The sequence below is a fragment of the Wyeomyia smithii genome, chromosome 3, assembly GCF_029784165.1.
Source record: "Wyeomyia smithii strain HCP4-BCI-WySm-NY-G18 chromosome 3, ASM2978416v1, whole genome shotgun sequence".
In the NCBI taxonomy this organism is placed as follows: domain Eukaryota; kingdom Metazoa; phylum Arthropoda; class Insecta; order Diptera; family Culicidae; genus Wyeomyia; species Wyeomyia smithii.
Genome location: NC_073696.1, coordinates 104,276,790 through 104,303,729, shown reverse-complemented (window position 1 = coordinate 104,303,729; position 26,940 = coordinate 104,276,790). Strand labels below are relative to the sequence as shown.

The 26,940-nt window shown below is 39.2% G+C and overlaps 1 protein-coding gene across 2 annotated transcripts in view; it reads left to right on the top strand.

Moving 5' to 3' along the window:
- The window catches only part of LOC129729532 (dual specificity protein kinase splA-like), a 90,445-nt gene that overhangs the window by 42,981 nt on the left and 20,524 nt on the right, over nt 1-26,940 (top strand). For both annotated transcript variants that reach the window (XM_055688163.1, XM_055688164.1), the window contains 2 exons: nt 24,291-24,382; nt 24,447-24,548. In XM_055688163.1, coding sequence (XP_055544138.1) covers nt 24,291-24,382; nt 24,447-24,548 — 194 coding nt within the window. The remainder of the gene's footprint in view (nt 1-24,290; nt 24,383-24,446; nt 24,549-26,940) is intronic.

Genomic DNA, 26,940 nt, shown 5'->3' with positions numbered 1-26,940 from the left:
TGAGGTTGCGGTTCTGGTTCTGATTGTTGTTGTTATTGTTGAAGTAGTTCTTATTGTTGCGGTTGTTGTTGGAATTATTATTATTATTGTAGTAATTGCTGTTGTAGTTATTTCTATTGTTATTGACAGAGTTGTTGTTATTACCATTGTTGTTGTTGTGAATGATATGGTTATGCCTAGGGTTGTTGTTTCTGTTGTAATTATTTCGCCTATAATGATTTCGTCTTCTGGCCCTCCGTTTTCTTGCTTTGTCAGCTTGTTTTTGCTGCTGCATAATACGGTGTAATTTTGTATCGTACGCTGTCCAGTCCTGTTTCCAAACTTTTCTCGAGCCAAGGAAACGCCATCCACTGTTTGGAAGATTATTTGAAGGCTGGCCGGCCATAGTTATTTCATCTGCCACACTTGGATAGCCAATGCTGTTTTCGATGGGCATCATTCTCGTTGGTACTCAGAAATTTTGCTGCCAATTATTCGAAATTCTTCCAAGATTTCAGGTACACTACATTGAGTCTTAGAAGTGGCCACATCGATCAAATTTTCATTAACAGCTTCAAGCTGTTCGTCGACTTTATTAGTTTTTTCATCAATATGACTGGTCAGCTTATTTGTAATCGAGTTGCTAAGTATCCCAAGCGACTCAGTCATGTTAACTTTAGCGGAAGTTATAGCATCGTCGAAAAGTGTCGTCACGTGGTTATTGATTTGTCTCACTACTTTTGTAGGAGAGTTCACTTTTTTAACAGCCGAAAGCTCCTGTTTTAGTTCATCGAATAGAGTTTCTTGCCGTTCGAGTGCCTCTTGAACGATTGCAATTTTTTGCAGTGTTGAAGTCGATTTGTGTATTGCTTCGCTATGCTCTTTCACTAAGTTAGCAAGAAGAGCCTGCTGGTGTACCAGGTGACGAAAATTTTATTCCATCGCGATTCGCTCCTGGCAATCATTGCAGGCTGGCATCATGTAGGACCTAATCTGGTCTGCCGTGTTTCATTGAACACCTGCGCACGCGGCATGGAATCGTAGGGAACACCCCTCACACTTCCATAAGTTCCGGTTGTCCGAAGACCCAAAACCGCACACCACACAGTTTCCACTAACTAACGATGTCATGTTTACAAAAAAAAAGTGTAAATTACGCACAAACTTACTCGCGCGGAGCTTTGAGTTGACCGAGAGCTAATTAAAACACGTCCGTACTGGTTGACGATTCGGACAAATCATATGTTATTCGCGTTACGTGGCCTCCCCGGGCCCCGGGGTACGGGTTAACAAGGCTTTGTCACCGAACGACAGTTAAATACGCGAGCGGAACCGATAATCATGGCGGACCAAGACTCCTGTTAGCAACGACGACCTGGCCTTTCCCGTTTCCTGCTAGTTGCCTTACTACAGCGAAGGCCTATGCGTCTGGAAGGAGGAAATAGGTTACGTTCTAAAGGATTTTGTGTATACCACTAAGGATCACTCTGGCCTGATTAAGTCTTCTAGCTAGTGTCCTCGCTAATGTGGAGGTCTATGCTTCTTGAAGAGAAATCAAAAAGTAATCACTTAGTAATATAGGAAGGTTCGGTCCGTCCAATGAAACGACCAAATTCAGACTAACCATAAACTTAACCATTTTGTTAACGTTAGGTTTTTATTTCAAGTGTCCGTCACACTACCGATACCGCGCACGATCGAGTTAATAGAGTTTGAGTTCACTTGCTCCTCTCTGGAGCCACCTGCCTCAAAACGCTGACCCTACGTAAAATAAAAGGATGGAGATCGAAGCAAGCCATGACCGAAAAAATGGTTAAATTTAGTTGTGCGTGTTCGTAATAGATGTTATCGCGAAGTGAGTTTATTTATTAAATTTTAAAGTGTTTTTTGAAAAAGTTCGCGGATGCTTGGGTTGTTTGTTGCGAAACATCCACCAATTGCGTGTGGTAATGCCGTAAACATCGATGGCTGCAATACAGAGAGAGTGGTACTACGCCACCGTCGATTGCAGCTGTTTTCTTGTACAGTTAGTCGCCCTGCAAATGGCTGTTATAAAAGCGCAGTGTTGTGTTGGTGATATTTTTTAAACGCGTTCGTGTGCATGCAGAGAGTGTATTGTGTATTAGGCTACGCTGTATATATATACTTGTCGCCAGGGCTGCCACATTTAATTCTGTATTTTTGCTCGAAAATATCCTTATATCTATTTCACGGGCTAAAAAATCTGTATAAAAAATCTGTATCGAGCAAACTAAGAATGTTGGATGAAAATTTTCTTCCCTAAAGAACATATTGAAACAAATCACCATTTTTTGCTTTAGCTTAATTTTTTATTGGTGTCAAACTAATAATCAGGTGATAATCAAATGTAGTAACTGAACACGATATTGCTTATTTTTCTTTACGTGATGTTCATGCATGTTTTTGTTAATTTAATTTTAGTAGCTCCTGCTTGGTTAGCTTTTTGCTTTCAAAATTGAACTCATAAGCTTAGGTGCCATGAGTTTTCTGGCTTTAGACTTGCTGCAATTATATATTGAGTATATATTGAATGCATTCTACACAAGCAGAAGAATGTGGAAATATTGAAAAAAATTCGCACAAATGATCTCAGTAACGGAAACATGAATTTACCATTCGGCATTGTGGCGTCCAACTACTCAGATCAAGTTAAGTAATCTGTTTCAACGAATCTTCCGGTCAAAAAGTTTGTTCTTAGCGAGCAAAATTCGTTATCCAAGTCTTGTCGAATATTTTAGGATTGAATAAAGCTACCGTTTTTACAACAAGATCGATGAAATCGAACAGCTTTGCATTTTGTCTCACGAATTTTTAATTGAAATCCCGTCAAATATTTCGAAACGTCATTTTTCGCCTTCGTCCAAGCCTCATCCCTTTTCTTTTGCAACGATACCAACATAAACAGCATCAGGTTTTTTTCACAAAAGTTTGAAAGTCGTTGAATCGAATTTAACATTACAAAAAACTGATTTCAGTTCAAATAGCAAAAAATTCTGTAAAATCTGTATTTTTGACGATATTCTGTAATTCTGTTATACAGATTCTGTATTGCATTTTTAGTTCAAAAATCTGTAAAATGCAGAAAAATCTGTATATGTGGCAACCCTGCTTGTCGCCGAAAGAAAGTCCTGCTAAAAAAGGTAAAACCGTGAGAGCGGCAACTGTAACCATGGAGACGGTTTGTTTGTGCTCGCTCTGTAACGAGCGTGGTGGCTTGCTAGGCTCAATGAATGCGGCTTCGGTGTCTAAGATAAGTGCATACATTTACAGACATGTTTATTTAAACTGCTGGTGGCTTTCACCGATATGAATCCAATACTCATTATTGGAATCCGCGTGTGTGTTGTACCCCACGATTTCTTGGGCTGATTATATGCTGAGGCTAGACGGCACAAATCGCAGCGTTTTCATATGTTTTCTCATTGTTGATATTCATATTTCTTGATATGCATTGGAAGGTAGTAGTTTTCACCGATAAGAATTAAATTGTTTTATTTTTATATTTCTTATTGTAGTGTGTGTAGTACGGTATGATTTTTTTAGCGACTTCACTAGCTTTTGAATAATTTTTTTTACGCTATGACAAATTTTTGTTGACTATGCTAAATTTTCATAGACGCAGATCCGAAACGGTAATAGGAATAATAATTGTTTTGACATTTTGTAAAGAGTTTAGGAATATTGTGTCGAGTTCGTTTCTGCGGTCGTTCTACACCGTCCTGGACTACATTTTACAGCTCGAGAACGAACACGCAAGCGACACTACACTGCCCCTGTTTACATAGTTGACGTAAGAGCCAAAATGACCAAATTGCACTTTTTCGTTGATTCAGCTTCCTTTCCCTAAGATACATACACTACAAACAAAAAGAAAACCATTTTGTTTTGAAACTTTTGAGAAATATTGGAAAAACGTTTTGGCGTAACTGCCAATTGGTTGCAAAAACTGACGTCACTCCATACAAGGTGCAATGGTTTATGTTGAGTCGTTTTATTCGACTGTCTAACTACTGTCTGTTTGTCTAAGTTAAGCCGGTTAATTCGACAAATATTCCATGGAAAGGGGTAAAGGGGAAAGTGGCATTGATTAATTGTATTGTATATTAATATTTTCACAAAACACTCAGCCTCAGGAAGGTGTAAAATCACCGTGTCCTTTCCCCCTACTAGCGGATATTTGCATCAGATGAAATAATAAAAACGTGTGTGTATATTACGGTGGGTAAACTTAATCGATTTGCCAGAACGTTTTTAAGGTTCTATTTGGGGCCCCAAACAATCCTGACACTACCGGAAGTGGATTGATCGATAGCTCTCTAGAAAGAAACATGCGCAAAAGTTTTCCTATACTAATTTTCATACAAATTTATGTACATGCATATGTAATGCACTAATCAGAGGCACAAGTAATCCATATCCGGCAGGTTTTGCATTGTCTGGGGGCCTAAATTGAACCAAAGAAAAACTTTGCCCTGGCTCTGTGCTTTCAAGTTTGCATTTTTCCATGTAACTATTATCCACCTTAGCGTAAATGTAAGTCTTTATGCATGTGTTTGTATGTGTGTGTGTGTTTGTGCGTGTTTGTCTAATTGAAACTGCTGATGGACAATAGCTGACGTTTGACCGAAACACGATTGATAAAACTGAATCAACTGCGAGGCAGAGTAGAAAGTAGTCAAGTTTTTACGCCAAGCTATGCGAACATTCTGCGAGAAAAATACATGTTTATTCGCATAAACTGGCGTAGCGGTTTTTCTGGATCAATTACCACGGGCTGACTCGTATAATCCATGGGGCCTCTTTTCAAACATCAATCTTCATAAAATTGACAGACTATTTTGTTGAAATTGTATCTCAATATAATGATTTGGGTTAAAATAACAAAAACGTGTTTTTCTCGCAATGATGATGTTGGTTGTTACGTCAACTATGTAAACAGGGGCAGTACAGTTAGCTGTCATTTTTTTTGTACGGCATTTAAGAGCATTTATTTTTGTTGTTGGTGTTTTAGTGTTTTGAGCCTGCAACTTGTCTCTTCCGGATGTAGTCCGGAAAGTGAAAAAAAGCAGTACAGGACAAAAGTGTAGTCCGGGTGAGAATGCACCGAGGAGGCGAGTTTGACATGACTCATGATTCTACGCATGTCGCGGTGTTTAACAAAACAGTACTCATCACTCAACTTAGTAATGAGTCAATATAACGCGTAACTACTTGAACTCGTCATGGTACGAGTGTGCGCGGTCATGCTCTAAGCAGGATTTTATCAGAAAGAGATGTTTTCACCCAGATAGTACTGGTGTGGTTTGTGGAATTTGAAGTATATGGTGCATTGATGCTAGTCGAAGTCGAAACGCGTTTTCAGCCCGGGAGAGTTTTGCTCATATAAATGTTTCCGAAATGTAGTGAGCCAACTCTATGATATGTTAGTTCAAATCGTCCACATAGTGTAGTATAACATTTTGCGTTTCACTAGGATATACCACACACACCTGTGCGTGGCCTTAAAACACTCTATTGTTTATTTCTGCTTTAAATCGGTCTCAAATCAGGAAACAGCTTTTTAAGAACAGTAAAACAGTATACCAGAAACGTCGTTAGTCGACCTGTTAAGCTCAAAGCCAGATATCCGGCAGACCGAATATCTAGAGACTTTGCGTCGATACCTTTCATGAGGCCTTATTTTCTACAGATTGGTTATAACCGTGTTATAATTCTCGGTATAAAGAGGATCACTTCACAGAGAAGTGATTCGAGTGGTGGCGAGGCGTCAACGTGGACTCAACTCTCGTAGCTTTCGTAACATTGTGTAGTCAGCTAAGATAAATTAACGATACGCTACGACCTGCATTCGGATGCGGCCGGCGCTTGTATTGCCTAATATAAAGATTAAGGTCACCAGTTTTTACACATTGAAGATGAATGTTAGTCCCAAGCATCATCCGTTGGTTCTCTGTGTAATTACAGCTGATCTGGCAATAACGGAGTAGCAACCGCGGGCGGTCAATCATGCTCATGCTCATGCTCATGCTCATAAATTTGAAATAAAAGGATGAGTTTTGAGATTTGTGAAGCATCTGATCTCAGTCTCTGCTTATATGGAAGAAAGAGTTAAAAAACACAAAAATTTCATTAACCTAGAAATTTTTTTCAACACTGTCCGAATGTGCCCTAGGACTGTCCGAAACTACCCCACACACGGGGCACATTCGGACAAAAAAGCAATTTTGAAAAATTCAAATAAATCAATCGAAATCGCATCAACGCATACTACTAACACGCTTATATGATACTCCGATGGCCAAGTAACAGCCAGAATGAATTTAGATTTTTCTAAAAGTCAACAAAAAAATATTAAAAATCAAGATAGAAAAAGTGTCCGAAACTGCCCCCCTCTCCCCTACTCTATTTTTAACAATGACACTATCAAGGCAACGTCGAAAAACATCGCCGCTCCGGTATCGATAAACTCGTGCGGGCTATGACAACTTATAAAATTTATAGTCTATAAAAAAGGTTGAGAAGTTTTGCTGGATTTGTTGCATATCGTACCCCGCATGTTGATGTCCGCTCAATTCATTACACCCTGTAGCCCAATGTTCAATAGCAGGCAGGAGAGACCATCACCCTGTCGAAGCCCCCTGCGGGATTCAAACGGACCCTACAATTCACCCGCAATCCGCCGACAGCACTGCGTTCCATTCACCGTAGCCTTTATCAGTCTAATCAGCTTCCCCGGAAAGACGTTATCGTCCATGACCTTCCATAGCTCTTTTCGGTCGATAGAGTCATACGCGGTTTTGAAGTCGATGAATAGGTGGTGCGTGGGGGTTTTGTATTTACGGCATTTTTGGAGGATCAAAAGATTTGTTCCGTCGTAGGCAAATCTGCTGGCTAGCGGTGAGAGTCGGCGGAAAATGATTTGGGAAAGCACTTTGTAGGCGGCATTCTGGACGGCGATCGCACGATAGTTCCCACAGTTCAATTTGTCGCCTTTATTATAGATGGAGCAGAAACCCCATTCTTCCAATCCTTTGGTAGCTGTTCTGTATCCGAAGTTCTTGCAATCAGCCGGGGCCAACAGGTAGCCAGCTCTCTGGACCGATCTTTGTGAGCTCCGCTTCAAAACCTTGCCGATCTATTATTTTTCAGCTGCTTGACGGCATCCTTAACTTCGCCTATCGTTGGGGCTGGCACGTCTTCTACGTTTATCGCACCGACGGGATTGCTTTCTCCGCCGCCATGGTTCTCTGCCTGGTCACCATTCAGGTGTTCGTCGACATGCTGCCTCCACCTTCAGGTCATTTCACGATCGTCCGTCAGAATACTACCATCTTTATCCTGGCACATTTCGGCTCGCGGCATAAATCCTCTGCGGGATGCGTTGAGTTTCTGGTAGAGCTCTTGCGGTTCCTGAGAACGATACAGCTGTTCCAGCTCTGTATTCTCCTCCTCCAGGTGGCACTTTTCTCCCGAAAGATTTGGGCTCGCTGCATCTTCTTATGTCTATGTCTCACTACATTCTGACGAGTGGCACTGCGCATGTTAGCTACCCGTGCAGCGTTTTCTCATCCATCACCCTCCTACATTCGTCGTCAAACCACTCGTTCCGTTGGGTCTATTCCACATGCCCGGTGATGTGCTCCACTAAGCTGTTGATGGCTGTTCTGATGGTTTTCCAACAGTCCTCGAGACGAGCTTCCGGCAGCGCAGCTTCGAGCAAATGCACGTTGTTTTCGGCGACATTAGGCTGCTTAAGTCGCGCGGCCTCACCCGGGCGAGCGTCGGCACCGAATGTTGTTAACAATGCAGAGTTCTGGGCGCATCTCAACCAGTACTAGGTACTGGTCCCAGGCGACGTTAACGCTTCTATAGGATCTGACGTCGATGATGTCTTAGAAATGCCGACAATCAATCAGAACGTGGTCGATCTGTGTTTCTGTCTGATTTGGTAACTTCCAGGTGTACTTATGTAGAAGGTTATGCTGGAAGCAGGTACTATGCACGGCCATCTTCTTGGAGGCACCAAAGTCGATTAGTCTTAGACCCATTCCGTTGGCCAGCTGGTGAACGCCGAACCTTCCAATCACCAGATTATATTTCTCCTCCTGGTCGACTTGAGCGTTGAATTTCCTGATGACGATCTTGATATCAAATTTTGGACAGTGGTCGTACTCACGCTCCAACTGCGCGTTTAATTTATCCTTGTCGTCTCCGGTACTTGCGTAGTGACTGCTGTGCATGTTTATAATGTTGATGTTGAAGAACCGGCCTTTGATTTTCAACCTGCGCATTCGAGGGCTGATTGACCATCGCCCAATCATCCGTTTCCGTGACTCACCCACCAGTATAAAAGCTAGTTCATATGTGTTGCCGCAGCTCTGATAGATGGCATAACCATCCCGAAACGTACGTACCATTGAGCCCTTCCAGCTCACCTCCTGCAGTGCACCTACGTCGAACCTGCGGGTTTTCAATACTCGTGCGCTCCCTTAGAAATTGAAAGATCGGCAGTTCCACGTCCCGAGTTACCAATCGTTAGTTCGTTTTCGTCGCGAAAGTCTTTGCAGTTCATTACTCTTTACATCTTCATTACATCTTTTACGGTGACGACTTGTAAGGCATGCGGACCCTGTCTCGCCGGAGGGCCATCGTGCACAGCCCTGTTTAGAGTCCCACATTGGCACGAGGACGGTAGTCGGCCGCCCCTAACCTGGAGTACATGCAGAACAGACGCTCGAAAAACACAAGAGCCATCTTTTCCTGTCAGCATACGACCAAATTCCCACCGGGGTTGGTTACCCGATCTTCCCTTGGTTGCTCGTATCCCAGCTGGTACCGCGAAAACGTCCAGCAGAAAAAAATTACCAGAAAAAATACCAAAGAAAAGACTCAGCCGAAGAATTATAAAATTAAGAATGTAATTTTGACGTTGAACTACGTCTAACGGCAACACTCCAGGATAGGGGCGCAAATCGAAAAACCGAAAAAATCGTCATGAAAACTGTCCAATTTTAAATGCTTATAACTCAGTCCGTTTTCACCAGATTTACTTCATTCTTGCAACAATCGATTGAAAAATTAGCTCTGCGTCCAATAAATTGCGACATTTCATGATTTATTGACCCCAGATACCATTTTGAATTTCAAAATAGTGATGACAGTTCTCTGAGAAACAGCCTCAAGACCGTATTCACAAAAAAATATGCAACAGCAAAAATGGTTACCAAAAATTCGTTTTTAATTGGATATTTTGTAATTCAGGAAATAAATAAACACATTTCAGTTATCGCAAGGCCTGTGCGTGCTTTTAGTACACGGAACGACTTCTCGACAGAAGAAGACAATCTTTATTATACATTCTTACTTACTTCACTTTGTTGGCTAACGGACCGTTTACCGGTCTAGGGTTGAAAGAATTAGAGATGTCCAGCTTCTTCTGTCTTGGGTAACCGTTCTCCAGTCTCCTCGTACACCAGCAGATCGTGCATCTTCTTCCACCGCGGGCGAGGCCTACCACGGAGTCGACGGCCTCTTCCTGGTTCTCTACTGAAGATAGTTTTGACGGCTCTCTCGCCAGTCATTCTGGTTACATGTCCAGCCCACTGAAGCCTGCCTCGCTGTATTACCTTCACTATATCAGCATGTTTGTATACCTGGTACAACTCGTAATTCATGCGTCTGCGCCACACTCAATCTTCCAACTTGCCTCCAAGTATCGACCGCAGAACTTTACGGTCAAAAACTCCGAGCACTCGTCGATCAGCTTCCTTTAGCGTTCATGCTTCATGTCCGTAAAGGGCCACCGGGAGTATCAGTGTCCTATAAAGCGCTAGTTTTGTGCGAGTTTGCAAACTGCGTGACCTCAGCTGGTTACGCAGTCCGTAGAAGGCCCTGTTCGCAGCTGCAAAAATCCAATCGATGACCCTTCTTATAGATAGGGCATATGAGGTCTTCCAACCAGTCTTGCGATCCTTAGTATTATCTGGTGGATCGCATAGTGTAGTCGCTCGCTTCCTGCTTTTAAAAGTTCGGCCGGGATACCGTCCTTCCCAGCGGCCTTGCCGTTTCTCAGCTCACTCCTCCTGCGTTGGTGGCTTCACAGCTTGTTCGTCACTCATAATCGTCATCCTCTGCTCATCCGGCTTATTATACATTCATAAAGCTTAAATACTAACCTATAGGTAACTCAGAGCAAAAGGCTTTCCCCTTCGTGCTGCTCTAAAACACGTGCAATAGCATGAGCACTGAGACCCGTGCGTGAGCATGGAAGACACTGAGCTATGCTATCGTTTCATGATTTCTTTCTTCGTTTATTGGCGAGTTATGTAACGACGCGGTGGCCCACCTGGCTAGGCAACGCGGAAGGTAAAGGCGCTTTGTCACCGATTGAATATTCTGTTGGTAGAACTGTAGACGGTCTTTTGTCAAGAAATTTTCTGCACGGCAGGTTGACAGAACCGTTCGCAGTTCTTAGCCGAGGAATTCAAACATTTCGCCTGACTAAGATAAAACAGAAGGCTGTGCTCAAGCTTATATTAAATCTGTTTTCGTAAAAACTCAGCAGAAGGCTGAATTTCTTCCGAAAAAAACGGAATGTATCTCGGACTTACGATCCGTGACGGAACCTATGGGGTATCTCGGGAGAAGAGGGATATCACAGGTTTATTCAACCTCTACGCTGCTCATCAAATCCAGTGCAATACTTGCACGATCTTTACGCTGTACTGTCTTTGCTGTGAAAAGCACCGCCTTTCATAATTGTCCAGAATTTTTCTATTAGGTGAAGTTCTGGCGAGGTTCACCATCTTCGGGCACTAAAATAACATCATTGGTTTCGAGTAATGACACGTTAGATCCGACCAAAACAGAGCGTCACCTTCGTGGGAACAGAGGAAAGCATTTTTTTCTACATATTCGGCCGTTGGTGCCGGTCGTTATGTACGGCTTGCTGCACCCACTAATTGCCTAGCACGCCAAGTATTTCTTGATAAATTTTCCGACCGTTTTTTTCACCAGGACATCCTACCTAGGATAAATTTGTTTGCTAGGATGAATTTGTTTTGCCGAAAAACCTTCGGCTATTGTCTTAAAGAATATTATCTATATCGTATTATGATAAGGGAGCAGAAAGAGGGGATTTTGAATTGTGACATTTAGTAGGGAGAATTGGAGCAACATTAACAAAAAAAGACTTACTTCTTTAAGGCTTGTAATAAATATACTGTTTATATAATGCAATTATTTGCCCTGTGCACTACGCATTTTCCCGCAAGCTGGGTAAAATTCAACATTTGCTTTGAGTTGTTGCTTCAGGGTAAGAAATGCAGCTGGACATTTCCTATCACGGTGAGATTTATGTTCTTCTTTGTTAGCTGGTTTAATGGGTATGAGATCTCCGCAAAATTCGGTATGAAACGTCTGTAGTAGTTACAAAAGGCAACGAATGTACACGTATCGTCCTTGTTTTTTTGGAGTTACATAATTTTTATTTACGTTATATGTTCCTCTACCAGTTTGCGTTCCTGTTTCAGAAACCTGGCTACATTAAAAAAATTAAAACTGAGGTATGTCACGCTTCAAGTGAGTACTTTTTCCACTATTGATTTATTTCTTATTTAATCGAATTACATTTCAACCCATCATGACGATAGTCGTGATAAACAAATGTACGATTTAAATATCATCACAACGCGAGTTCCACATTCACGCTGCAGACACCACATAGCATAACGTCTGCTGTGCTATGTTATAACTAAGCTACACCGACGGGATTGCAGAAAGATTAGGACAGCCGGTACTGATTCAAATTCTGCTGCCTCCGGTGACAACATAAAACTGTGCGGCAAATCCGTTTTCTATGCATGAAAAGTTTAAGTCCTTCCAGCGCTTCCAGCAGAGCACACTCGCACCATGTAGTGTCCTATGCGGGGTTCTGCCAACAAGATAGACTGAGTGAGGAAACGTTGTACACTTCCAACCATCCCAGAGCATCCCACCAGCCCGTATGTTGAGCTAATGATGTTGTCAGCACATACGGACACTGACTGGATGAAACCATCACCGCACCAGATTGGATTAACCTCTTGCCTCTTGCAACGTCTTCCGCTCTCTGCACTTTTCAACGTCGTCATACGACTTTCGCAACGGTCAACCGGTGGAAATTTGATCTCTGGCCCCGGGAGGCGAAATTATCAAGATAATCTGTTTCGTAACTACATTAGTGTTACGTTAAACTTATGAATTAGTCACTAATTTGCTAAGTGGTTTGCTCGTGTCCTCGTCCGAAGCGCGGTGTTAATTTTTTTTTGTTACCACAAGCTAATCCTTATGGCCATGCTAGAGGAAATTACAAATTTTCAACCGCTATGCTTGGACGGTTACTGGTAACTGGAAATTTTCTTTTGCTGTATAATTAATAGACATGTAATGATAATCTCTGATCAAAAACTTACTTATTCGTTAGTGCCGACAGTTTCTAAGTTTCCCATCGGAAGAAAATTGCTGTGCTAGACAGCACAATGTATAAATCCAAACGTCCATCCAGATCAGATCGTCCTTACGCACTCATCAATGTGAACATAATTAGATTTTGCTATTTCTGGTTCTAATTGAACTGATGGAAATGTACGTCCGGCCCGCAGAGAATTCCTAGGCCAGAATATACGTAGCCTATACTTTCCATCCCGCTGGCTGCGCTGACAGGGTTACTTCATTGATCCGATCTAAACGAATAATTCGATGAACGAGAATTTTGCTTGTGGTGAGACTTCCGATCTCGTGCTTCACGTGCAGTTCGCATTTATTAGACATGTTCCCAGACTGATAGACTAGGCAAATATTGTTTCGCGCACGTCAACATGTTGGCATGTTCAGCATTTTTTAGACACTACTTGTGGAGGAAGATAAATAAATACTGTTCAGTTGATAGAAAACAAGTAATCTCCTACAACTGGCAGCACTGCTCAGTTTCGAACTTTTCGTCGTCCCGTTCCTCCACCTACTACTACAGCTACACTGCAGGGATCGAAATTTCGGTTAGCAATAACTCAATTACTAACTTTTATCTATCGGCTATAGTCTTCCTATGGTTGCGCGCATAGGCACATTCTGTGGAAAAAAGGTTCTTGCAAGAAGAGTGCCCTATTTCCCCTTGAAACACGATCTGACAACAGAGAACTTCTTCTGTTCGGTTTCGGCTGCCAACGCCTCGAAGGTGGGCCGTCTAATAGGCTCATAAACGATGATAATTCCTTGGCACGTCAAACATTCCAGTTGGCAGGAAGAGCGAGCGAGCAGACTCGAATCTGATGGGAATTAGAAGATCTCAAATTTCTGCGTGAACAGGAAGCGAACGTTGATGAGAAGTGCCTCCAGTTTGCTTCCGTTATTTCACTCAGTCAGTCTATCTTTCCGGATGATATTACGCTTGGATGAGTGAATCGAACAACATGTTATACCTACATACACCAGAAACATTTCCTGATGCAATTGAGTTACTCTCATAGGCCTACTGTCCAAATTTGGAGTGCTTTCAGCAGGTTAAGTTTCCAGACAGGCGCCAATTCAAGAGCACTGCTCAAAGCTCGGAGGTCAGATAATCCAATGCAGGGTGCATCCAAAGCTAAAAGAGATTATCTAACTACCTACGTTTGGTGGGTCGCTCGGTCGATTTCGCATGAGGCCTGTTTCGTATCGGCGTCAAAAGTTTTTTTTTTCGGTACATTTCAACTTTGTCGTTTCATGGCCTCGGTGTCTCGGTCATTGCGCCTCCGATGTGAGTGAGTAGGGCAACTTCTAATTGATTTACTACGTTAATCAAATGTAGGAAGATAATTCGACTGAAAAATGATGCTGATATATATTTTTTGACCATGCAGTATTAGGTTTCTCGTTTTTGCTCCAAATTTTATTTTATGTGCAGCTACTGAGCAGAGTGTGTGATCAAAGCCAGAGAAATATTCAAAAAAATGTTTTCTCAAATATTTTTTCAAAAATGGGCGTTCTATGTCTAATTTCAAGATAAACGCATTTTTTTCCAGATGAATTTATTATTGCTTTCATTAATTCATATTCAGCTTCACTTAATTTTCTTATTGAAAAAATCTACTTTCTACGTCCAAAAGTTGCTCGAACAAAACCTTTAAACGAAAATCAGCGTTGTCAGAAATGATATTTGTGCGAATAGGAGCCAAACTAAGCATCAAAGTGTCCCAAAAAAATCGATATTGCAAAAGTCAAGGTCCTTAACTTCAAATTAAAAAAATTATGTTATTTATAGTATTTCTATAGAACGTTTCGACTTTTTAAAAAATTGTTTCTAGGTTGCCCAAATGTGATTTGTGAATAAATAACTTCTTCGAGCACATTTTTTCTTTTTTTGAGCACATTTTTCCTATTTTTTGTCTTTTTGAAGGGTTATTTTTAAATATTTTACATGGTTTGGTTCAACATCACATTTAGTTATTTGACTTACAGGGCCTATTAAATATCGTAAAAAGAGATTTTTTTCATAATGTTTAGAAAAAAAAAGCGGGATTTATGATGAATATTTACATGAAAAAAGATCCTTGATATCTTATTTGGAGGCTGAGATATTAGCATTTTTCTATGTGATGGAAAACTGAGCATTTTTACGAAAATAAGTACTTACTTACTTACTTACTTACTAACTTGCTTACTTACTTACTTACTTACTTACTTACTCACTTACTTACTTACTTACTTACTTACTTACTTACTTACTTACTTACTTACTTACTTACTTACTTACTTGCTTACTTACTTACTCACTTACTTACTTGTTAACTTACTTACTTACTTACTTACTTACTTACTTACTTACTTACTTACTTACTTACTTACTTACTTACTTACTTACTTACTTACTTACTTACTTACTTACTTACTTACTTACTTACTTACTTACTTACTTACTTACTTACTTACTTACTTACTTACTTACTTACTTACTTACTTACTTACTTACTCACTTACTTACTTACTTACTTACTTACTTACTTACTTGCTTACTTACTTACTTACTTACTTACTTACTTACTTACTTACTTACTTACTTACTTACTTACTTACTTACTTACTAACTTACTTACTTACTTACTTACTTACTTACTTACTTACTTACTTACTTACTTACTTACTTACTTACTTACTTACTTACTTACTTACTTACTTACTTACTTACTTACTTACTTACTTACTTACTTACTTACTTACTTACTTACTTGCTTACTTACTTACTTACTTACTTACTTGTTAACTTACTTACTTACTTACTTACTTACTTACTTACTTACTTACTAACTTACTTACTTACTTACTTACTTACTTACTTACTTACTTACTTACTTACTTACTTACTTACTTACTTACTTACTTACTTACTTACTCACTTACTTACTTACTTACTTACTTACTTACTTACTTACTTACTTACTTACTTACTTACTTACTTACTTACTTACTTACTTACTTACTTACTTACTTACTTACTTACTTACTTACTTACTTACTTACTTACTTACTTACTTACTTACTCACTTACTTACTTACTTACTTACTTACTTACTTACTTACTTACTTACTTACTTACTTACTTACTTACTTACTTACTTACTTACTTACTTACTTACTTACTTACTTACTTACTTACTAACTTGCTTACTTACTTACTTACTTACTCACTTACTCACTTACTTACTTACTTACTCACTTACTCACTTACTTACTTACTTACTTACTTACTTACTTACTTACTTACTTACTTACTTACTTACTTACTCACTTACTTACTTACTTACTTACTTACTTACTTACTTACTTACTTACTTACTTACTTACTTACTTACTTACTTACTTACTTACTTACTTACTTACTTACTTACTTACTTACTTACTTACTTACTTACTTACTTACTTACTTACTTACTTACTTACTTACTTACTTACTTACTTACTTACTTACTTACTTACTTACTTACTTACTTACTTACTTACTTACTTACTTACTTACTTACTTACTTACTTACTTACTTACTTACTTACTTACTTACTTACTTACTTACTTACTTACTTACTTACTTACTTACTTACTTACTTACTTACTTACTTACTTACTTACTTACTTACTTACTTACTTACTTACTTACTTACTTACTTACTTACTTACTTACTTACTTACTTACTTACTTACTTACTTACTTACTTACTTACTTACTTACTTACTTACTTACTTACTTACTTACTTACTTACTTACTTACTTACTTACTTACTTACTTACTTACTTACTTACTTACTTACTTGTTAACTTACTAGTTAGGACCGTCCTAAAGACGATCCACTAGTAAAGTGTTTGTTCTGAGCGAAAGCAGGCTCTTTTAAAGAGCAAATGGTGCACTCTTTGTTAACTAGGTTAACCGTGTTAGGGATGACGAACATTAGACGACCAATTAGGGGTCTAAATCGGCATTTCAACAAGGCTTGACAACTTTCAATAGTACAATTGTTCGAATAATCAAACTACACTTTTCTGCATTTGGGAAAATGTACAAATGATTGAAGTTTTTTCGTACCTCTATATACCTATGTTGCCGCAAGACGTTATTTAACTTCAAAAAATTCACTTCGTAGTTTATTTGAAAAGATTTTAATAGGTCCCTGTTTTCGATTAGGGTTTCGGCTTAGTACACCAATGAAAACAAATTATTAATAGTCAATATGACCCCATTTTGGCCTCGATAACGCTTTGGCTTACTCTCCACGAAGTTCTGGAGGTTTTGGGGTCCAGTTCATTCCAAGCCTTCTTCAACGCTGTAAACAGTTTTGCTTGTTCGTATCATCAGTTTTGTTCACCTTGCTATCCAAAATCGTCCAAAAATTCTCACTAGGATTCAAGCTGGAACTTTAAGGTGCAGGCTTGTCTTTTCTCCTCAGAGTGTAGGAGAACACTGCGAAAACAATTGCTCTCACATTAAAGAGCAAATGAACGCACGTGCTTTAGAAATGAAAAAATGCCTAAGTCACTCCAATTCTAAAACCCGAAAAGAATCCAGCTGAGACATCAAGTTATCGACCAATTAGTTTACTTTCCTCTATAAGCAAATTTTTTGAAAGAATAATTGTTAATAGAATGACAACACATATTAATGAGAACTCAATTTTTGCAAATGAGCAGTTTAATTTTCGCCATGGGCATTCCACTACTCATCAGTTACTTAGAGTAACAAATATGATTCGAACTAATAAATCTGAAGGCTATTCGACTGGAGCTGCTCTTTAAGATATAGAAAAGGCATTCGACAGTGTTTGGCATAAAGGTTTAATAGCTAAAATGTCAAATTTAAGTTTTCCGCTTTACCTCACAAAAATGATACAAAGTTATTTAACTGGCCGCACTCTTCAGGTTAACTATCTAAATGGTAAATCTAATAGATTGCCTGTTAGAGCTGGTGTGCCTCAGGGGAGGATCTTGGGCCCAATCTTATATAACATTTTTACTTCTGATCTTCCTGATTTACCACCAGGTTGTGAGAAATCTCTGTTTTGTGACGATACAAGCATTTCCGCAAAAGGAAGAAGCCTTCGTGTTATATGCAGTCAAAAAAGTTTAGATATATTTTCTTCATACTTGCAGAAATGGTAGATTTCCCCTAATGCTTCTAAAACACAGGTAATTATTTTTCCTCATAAGCCAAGAATATCATTTCTCAAACCCACCCATAACCACGTTATTAAGATGACGGTGTGGTCTTAAATTGGTCTAATCAAGTTAAATACTTAGGGCTAATTTATGATAAGAATCTTACTTTCAAGGAGCACATTGAAAATATCCAGTCAAAGTGCAATAAGTATATCAAAAGTTTATATCCTCTCATCAACAGGAATTCTAGACTTTGTCTCAAGAATAAACTGTTAATTTACAAACAAATTTTTAGGCCAGCAATGTTATATGCAGTTCCCATCTGGACAAGTTGTTGTGCAACCAGGAAGAAGACACTTCAAAGGATACAGAATAAACTTTTGAAAATGATTTTGAAGCGTCCTCCCTGGTTTAGCACGAACGAGCTACATAGGCTCACTAATGTAGAAACATTAGAAAATATGTCAAGCCAAATTATCAACAAATTCCGACAAAAATTGTTGCAATCCTCAATTGCAACGATTAGCTCACTTTATAGTCAGTAAGATAGTTTTAAGTTTATTTTAAGTTTTGTTTCATTCCTTTTTTTTCTCCTTGACAAGTAGGTTTAATAATTTTCATACAATTACATTAACTTAACTGCGATAGCTAATAACATTCAATAATATAAAAAAGCGTACAAATATATATATCGGAATATATATAGTTTGCTTGTCTTTCAGTCACGCGCACGACAAACGAAAGTTACTCAAGTTGTCTTTTTCCCAAGCAAACTCTGAACCTGAGGTACACTAAAGTTTGTTATTTTTTTAGTGTAGCAACGCAAACACTCCTGTTCTGACTACAAGTTACCTTTGCTTTTAGTCCTCCACTCACCTCCTCTCGCCTGGTATGCAGAAATTTGCAAGGAAACCAAAGCTAACTGCGTCTTAACTAATATTCGGCACACGTGTTACATTAGCACATGGCTATAGGTTCTGATGCAGGTGCATCGACCAAAACCGCCAAAAACGTAATAAAGGGCGGAAGGCAGTTTCAAGATGTAAGAAAGACATATTATCAAAGATATCGAGCATGTAATTGAAATCTAAAGTTACTCAAACCACTGTCAGTTAATTATGAACGTTACTCTATAGTTACATGTCCAATAAGTTCTGTAATGTCATGGCTTAGCCATCAAAATTAGGTTGACAGGTTATGGAATAAGGCATTGAGGATAGACTATTAAATAATCAAGAACATGATGGGGATTATGAACCTTTTGCTCGAGAAAATAAGCAGTTTGGATTTTTTTAAGTGTGTAGTGTAGGTTTATTTATAAAAATTGAAGAAAACCGGGTGTAACTCGGCAAAGCTATTTCATGCAAAACACAATATCGAGTTTCAAGTAAGTTAACAAGTAAGCTTATGGCGCGTGACAAGCCGCACTTGAAATCTATCCAACTTTCTTTCTCAAAGCTCTTACAAAATTTACAAAAATGTTCTCAAGAAGTTTTAAATAAAGATAAGGCAATATGATTTTTTTTATAATTTTAAAAATAGGAAAGACATAACCTACACTGCCCCTCATGGCAAGTCCGTCCCAATTGCATTTTTATCAATTTTGACTTTATTGGTGGGATCATCACCTTTTTACATCGACTTTCGGTAGAACACATGATTTTGAATACCTTGTTCTGAGGAACTATGAAAAAAATAGCAAGTCGGTTTGTCCCATAGCAAAAATGATCGCAAGTCGGTCCCATAGAACAAATCATCAGTTCTACAGTCAAAAATAAGCTAAGTTTTTACTTTTTACTGGTAGACTATTCTAAAAATACTTCTTCTCGTCATTTAAAACTCGAAAGTTGCCTTCAGTCGCCTTTTCATGATCGTGCGCCTTTTTATGATCGTGTGGATCTCGCTGTTTTCTTCAAGGAAAAAATTCCACCAGTTGTTTCTTTCATCTATTTTTTTGTTAACAATGCATTTCTGCCATCGCCGTTAGGTGTGTCACTGTACTGATAATTAGAGCAACCAATCAATATAAATTTAATACTACCCTCGTATTTTATCCATGTTTAGCCGTGGGTAACAATTGAGAAACGGTGGTTTATTTTTTGAAGAACGTGTTAACAGTCATACCGAATACTTCAGCACGCTTCTTAGTTTTTTTCACAACGTAGAAAAAATCTCAATGCGTAATAGAAGGGTCTTTGTTATATTGGTTTCCCTGCCTAATGCATGGAAGCTGTCCGCCGCCGTCACACAAGGACCGCTTTCGAAAAATTTTAGAGCAGAATCCTCCACCTGAACTGATTTAGAATTTAATCATAGTATTAGATGAAGAATCAAGCGGGCAAGTTATACAACACACATTGTAATACATGTCTCACTACGAAATCGTTTTAATGATTCTGTGGAAGCACGCAAGAAGGTGATCGGCCAGCGGCTGATTTGTTTCAAATGCAAGCTATCACCGGAGTCGCTTTGCAGTAGTTTGTTTTTCATCACCAATCGTAGGTGGCTATGGGACTGGTTTGCTATCATTCTGGCTAGGTATCGTAAAAGTAATCGCATATGGGTCCCAGCTTATGGTTTGCAACATAATTTTATCAAATTTTGGTGTTTATGAACGGTTTATAACGCTAAAGTATTTAATTGACATTGCAGTAACAATTTCTGTTGATAGTCTTGTTTAAAACAGCACAAGAGTGCAATTTTTCCCCCAAAGCGTTACGATTTTTAATTGCTGTTTTCTCATCAGCACGAAAACGCAAATGGGACGGACTTGCTATGAGCGGCAGTACACAAGGCATACTGCACATATTGTACCCCAAATTATTTTTTAAGTATAATACGGCGTTCAAGATGTATGGAGAAAGGGATATTTTTTTTGCTGATACGTGAAAATTTTAGCTGTTACAAAAAATTTAGAGTATAAGATAAAACCATGCCCGACGGGTGACATTCAAACTTTGATTCAAGTTCAATAATTATACTAGAAAATTTTCACGATGAAATTATTCAGTAAGGTTAGAAAACAGATTGATCTTCAATATGCAATAGAGTTTGTGTTAGTTTTGTATATAGTTGATGACTAATAAGAGTTTGAAGTACATTTTTTGAGGTAAAAACTGATTTCTTTCCGCCGGGATCAGGTTAAGCTATTGGTCATTATTTTTAAACATTATGTATTATTTTGTTTTAAGATATTTTTGGTTTTCGACATGAAATTTTCAAAGTTATTATGAAATTTAACATAGATTTATCTACTATCCTGCAAATGCGCTACAGTAAGCCAACTTTTTTTCTATTTTTTATCAAATAATATTTGTTTGTTTATGTAGAAGAAGACGAAAACAAAAAGTAGACAAAGGTGGTGGTGGAAGGATTTATTGCAATTTAGATAATTAATTCAGTTTTAAACCAGCGCTGGCCATTTGCATCGAATTGTCGATAGTATCATAGTTACATCTTGAACTTCAACTCGATATTTCAACAAAATAATTCATCATGTTAGATTAAATACCAAATTTTAATAGTCCAAAATGCATTTGGAAGTGGCTAGCCACTACGGGCCAACTAGTATATATTTAATAGTGTTGAAATGTCACCATTTGTGGCAGAACACACAATATTAATTCTAAATAGATATTAGTACATAAATAAATCATTACAAACATTACCCCCCCCCCCCCCCCCTTATAAAAAAAAACGCACGTGCTTTTGCCTGGTAGTTTTTTCCACTTTTCGGACTTCTCGTCAGTGTACAGTGTAGTGGTGTACTTCTGCGTATTCTCTCCAGAGTGATTCACTCCTCTTGCTTCTCTCAGATGTGAGGTGAGCTAGAAGTGTGTTTGTCTCTCTGTAAGTGGTAGAGACATTTTGAAGTGCAGAAAGAAGCAGTGTGCTGAAAGCATTGCTGCACGCTGGCACACACAGAGAAAAATGACAAGCATATTGAGGTGGTCACACCATTGGTTTGATCCGGACAGATCGGAAGAATGCTCGCTGTATGCTTCGGGTTATTTTCAGCATCATTTTCAGCATAGAATCTTTCAGGTTCTCGCACAAAATGTCGATATAACCACTGACAGTCATGATGCTGTTGACCTGCGTTAAGTTTCTCACCCAAGCCCACGAAAAAACAGCCCATTATTTTTTTCCTCTGTGTGAACCCATCACTGCGACCAGAGACATTTTGATCTATTGTGATATTAACCAGGTGTTTTCTGTATTCCGCACTTCATATTATTGGCCAGTATCACTATTGAAGTAAAGTATACGCTTTTCATTTACATCCGTGCTTGTGTGTGAGATTTTACCCTTCCGTTTCAAGCTTACTGCTCTACAATACCGAGCCTCTTTCTATCCTACCAATATCACTAAATTACATTCCCTGGAGTGAGTCTTCACCTAACGTTCCTCTCTGGCTAAGAGCAGCTTATTATGCCAAGAGGAAGAAGTCTTATCGAAACCTCGTTCCTCCAGCCAAGATCGTGCCAAAATAACAATTCCCTGAAGAGCACTATCATACGTTACTCAGTCCAGTTTTATTAAAAGAGGGACTTATTTTTGTTAGGATGAAAGTCAGCAAAGATACTATACAATTCAGCTTGAAGGAAGGGTGTGTAGGATAGAGTTTGTGGAATGGCTGGATTTTACTAAGATTCGAACCCACGACCACCCGCTTATCAAAGCGGACACTGTAACCTTGCGGCTACGAAGCTCCTATTATGCTTTCACCACCGTGCTTCATAGTCAGTTATAGGTGCCGGTCCTCGAAGCCAAGACCGGCCTCTTCCGCCACAACGGGAGTCGCTTTTTTGTTAAACAGCTCGAGCTTGGACTCATCCGACCAAATAACGCTCTTCCAGAACTTTAGCGGCTTGCTGGCATGGTCCCTCGCAAACTGAAGTCGTCGTTTTGTTGGGGTTCCTGATCATCTGTAGCTCTTCATGTCTTCAGTGTCGTCGAATGGTGCGATTGGAAAGGTTCAGGGCCTTTCCTTAATAGCTCAAAATGTCGTTCATTGCTAGGCTTTTTTCCCTCTTCCCGGATGATTAGCGTGTCCGTTCTTGCATCAGTCTTACGATCCAATCCTCTTCCCGATCGATTGACCACGCTGCCGAGCGTCTGAAGCTTACGCAGGACCAACTGGACCGCACCACGGCTTATTCCACACTTCTCAGCAATGTTTCATTAAGACTCCCTAAGCAAGAATTTACGCACAATCAAAATTCGGACCTATATTGAGAGTTGCTTCCTACTCATTTTCCTAATATTTCCTCAGACAAACAGCTACGAATATTATGTTTATGTCAAATGTGAACAATCAGCTGTCAAAGCCGAGGGGTGTATGAATGATAAACCACGCTAGAACGAATTTACGCAAGTGAATTCTTGTGGTATTCACTAAAAGTAACCATTTCAAAACAAAGGGCATGTTTAGTCGTTTTTTTTTCTAAAAAATAAATCAACGATTCTGAAATGGCAAAATGGACTTCTAATTACCTACTTCAACGCAGCGCTTTTAACCGTTTTAAGCGACATTGAATATGTAGAATGATTGTAGGATGTACGGCAAGCTTATTTCAAAATACTCGATTTCAATGTTATTTTTGATAAAAATTTACAATTTACCGAGACCAAGACGCACCACAGCTAAGGTCAATATGCTCTAATGCACAAGGCTAATATGCCCCTAGCAGAAATCAGCACAGATGACAAGCCCTTGAAGTCCGAAAAGTAAAATAAAAGCTATGCTCCATTGCCAAGCAATTGCACTGCATAGTGCATTCTACCCAGTTTTAATTCTGATCGTTTTAAGGTAAAAAAATAATGAAAGTTAAGGAAAAAGATGAAATATTCACAATTATTTAAATTAAAAAAAAAAGTGAAGAACAGAGGAACCACAGTTTTTTGTATTATTTGCAGGTCAGTTAATCACAAAGGTTCTGAATTTGATAAGAAATAATTACACGTTGGACAGAGCCACGGACAATTCTACAGTTTTCCAAGTATTTTAGTCATTATGACGCACTTTTTCTAATGAAAACAGTAGGGAAGCTTAGTTTAAAAAAGAAAAACGAAAAAAAACATTATTTAAAGTCACATCTATGAGTATTTTAGGGAATTAATATCATGGGACATCTTACTGCGCTGGTGCATTCTGTACGATCCTCCCCTATATAAGGCATTATATCTAAGACTCCAAGCGCTTCTACACTACGCGTGCTAAGCTCTATTAGAGGCATATTGGCCTTCTTCGTAGTGACGTTTTGCCCCTGTAACATTTGCAGCGCATTACCAACTAAATAATCTACCTGAATTCATAGTATATTTGTTGTTAATTATATGCTTATCATGAGATATTAAAATTCTTCCTTAGAAGAGGCGTTTTATACCTCTTTACCCTATTGACTGCCATGCAGAAAAGTTTGATAAAATTTTTAAATGACACACTTTGATTTCAAATGAGGGTGGTTTTTTCGCGCCTCGCCAGTGTATGTGAGAAAACTTACTTATACCAGTGTTTTGGTATATTTTTTGTGATTTAAAAAAATACATGATATGTAGTGAATATTATAACATCATACATTAAACTTCGAACACATTCAATCTATCTAAATTTCCACTTTCGTTTCACAGACACCAGCTATTCGTATCATCCTGCCATCCATGACGAAAGTTTCGTCAGAAGAAAACAGAGGAGGAACCGAACTACCTTCACCTTGCAACAGGTAATCCGCAAGCACCATCTAGTGATAATTATTACTGTCCAGTTGTACAATGTCCATTCAACAGCTCGAAGAACTGGAGACTGCCTTTGCCCAAACACACTATCCGGACGTATTCACCAGGGAGGACTTGGCCATGAAGATAAACCTAACGGAGGCCAGAGTGCAAGTAAGTTATTCGATCCCATAATAGCTTTTCTGCGGCAATTTCGAGCAGGAGCAAAATTGAATTCGACAAAAAAAAATCCCGATACACAGAATAACCACACTAAATCCAATATCTATGGGGGTGGCGATTCACCCACCAGACAAACTGGTTGAAAACAAAACCACGAAAGAAACGCTAAAGTCCATAAGTCCTAAGGCATGCAAACATTCACAGACGTGTCCACGTACGGTTTAGTTTTTCACCGGCATATGTCACTTCCGTTGTCCATGTGGACTGACGCCAGGGGCGAGCAGGGCAACAAGGCTGTAACTCAATACAGAACGAATCATCGAAGAACCGCGGAGAGCCGGACAGCGCACCGGGCAGTCAAATTTAATAACGTCGAAATCCTATAATCCGATAATGTGCCGTTGACTTCGACGAGGTTTTGTATGGACCGAAGTTCGGACGGTGTCGAGGTTAGATTAGTCGGGATCTTTCCGCCCGTCTATCGATGGCTTACAAATTGCATCAAACTGTACGATGTTATCGAGTTCCAGTGCCAGCGGACAAGTGTTATTTCGATTGGCTGGACAGGGAGGAACAGGGATTGAGGAAGGGATTGACGCGAAGTTGGCAAACGAAATCATTGTCATTTGCTGTCACTTGAACATTTGTTGTAATTTTCATGATTTTATTCGTACGTTTGTTGTGAACATTGCATATTTAATAAATAATAATAGGCAATCTTAAGAAAAACAATTAGAGTTATTTCGCATCAACCGAACTGAAGGGTGTAAGTGTAACATATATCCTCTGCCAGAAAGCATATCAAATTAAATTCAAAAAAGTAACCCTACAAAATTGGCAAAACTCTACGCCCGGTACACAAACGCAAACCGTCTAGCGTCCCTTTTTTTCGAAGCCCTCTGCAAACAGCAAACCAAGTCCTTCAAGAGCAAAACAGCCAAGGTTGCAATCGCAATTTGTAACTTGACACCACCGTAAATGGTATCGTCCAGGGAATTGCCCACATCACTTGAAGGGACAATACTACCGAAGGTACCGGGATGTACATATAACGGGGCTGCTGTGTACACTTGAGAATGATGCTTAATCCGCGTGAAACACGTGCTCTTGCTGGAGCCGCGTTTCGCCTTCTATCAGCCTTCAGAAGCAAGTGTAAGGATGTGCGATTAATATTTTAAATGCATTAAGAAGCGCAGAGGTTTCACCACCCGGTTGGCGACGTTTGCTCGGAAAAACCCCCGACACACATCGAAAGTATAGCATTTCATAATTTCACCTAATGTTTTATGGATCTGTGTGGAATTTTGATGTTGCCGTAGCGCATAAAGGTTGAACGTGGCTTTTTCCATTTCATCACGCCCGCGTTTGGGTTCGGTTGAAAAATTAAATACAATTTTTAACGTAAATAATCATAATTTCATAAATGGAACATCGGTCGAAAGAGACGTACAGCCAATGTGATTAAGGAATTATATTTCGAGTGGTTTTGATGTTCGCGTTCACGCTACCAAGCAATGGTGGAAGGTGGATGCTGAAAACGTGACCGGTGTAAGAAAAGTGAAGTTTTTCTTTGCAGGAGCTTCTCACAGGGGAAAACGATGATAAGGCGAAGCGACGTTTAGAATCTTCTATCAGCAGCCATATGCAGAGATGTTTGTTATGCAGAACCGAGCTGAATTTGATGATGGAGTTTAGATCTAAAATCAATTGGTGTTTGAGTGCCATTCAATCACATTTTTTTATTATTCTTCATATTATACTTCTCCAGAAACCGGAAGTCGCCTTCTTTGATTTAAAAATGTAGTGTAGATCGATTTTGGGACCTCTTAGTATTAGTGGTATTTGGCCACTTTAGAATGTCTTTTCAGAAACCAAAAATTAGCTTAGATTCACCTCGATTCCGGTAATATACATATTTGATGGTATTTAGCCCTTTTTCATAGAGATCGGAAGACGCAATCTTGAATTTTAAAACATCGTCTGGTATCGATTGTAAATTTCTGGGCATTATCTCGATTCCGGAGTTGCCATATTGGGTGGTATTTGGGTAGTACTGAATACACTTCAGAAAAGAAGTAAACCATATCAATAAAACCAGCTGCGTTACAGCTCATATTTATGCATAAGATTTCCATCAACGTTTTTGAAGTAGAGTTACGTCTTACGGAAATATTCTAGTGGGACAAATTAAAATACCGATTGGAAAATTAGCTAAGCGTCCACCAAAATGCAGGATTGTGATTTTTTTGTGCTAACCACTCCTGGTACCATTGAAAACTGTAGAGCGCAATTTTGATTGCAGGCCAATCAGAGCTGAAATCGAGGTTAAATATTATCCGATATTTTCAGAACCGGGATGATGCCAAGAAACCGGAAATCAACT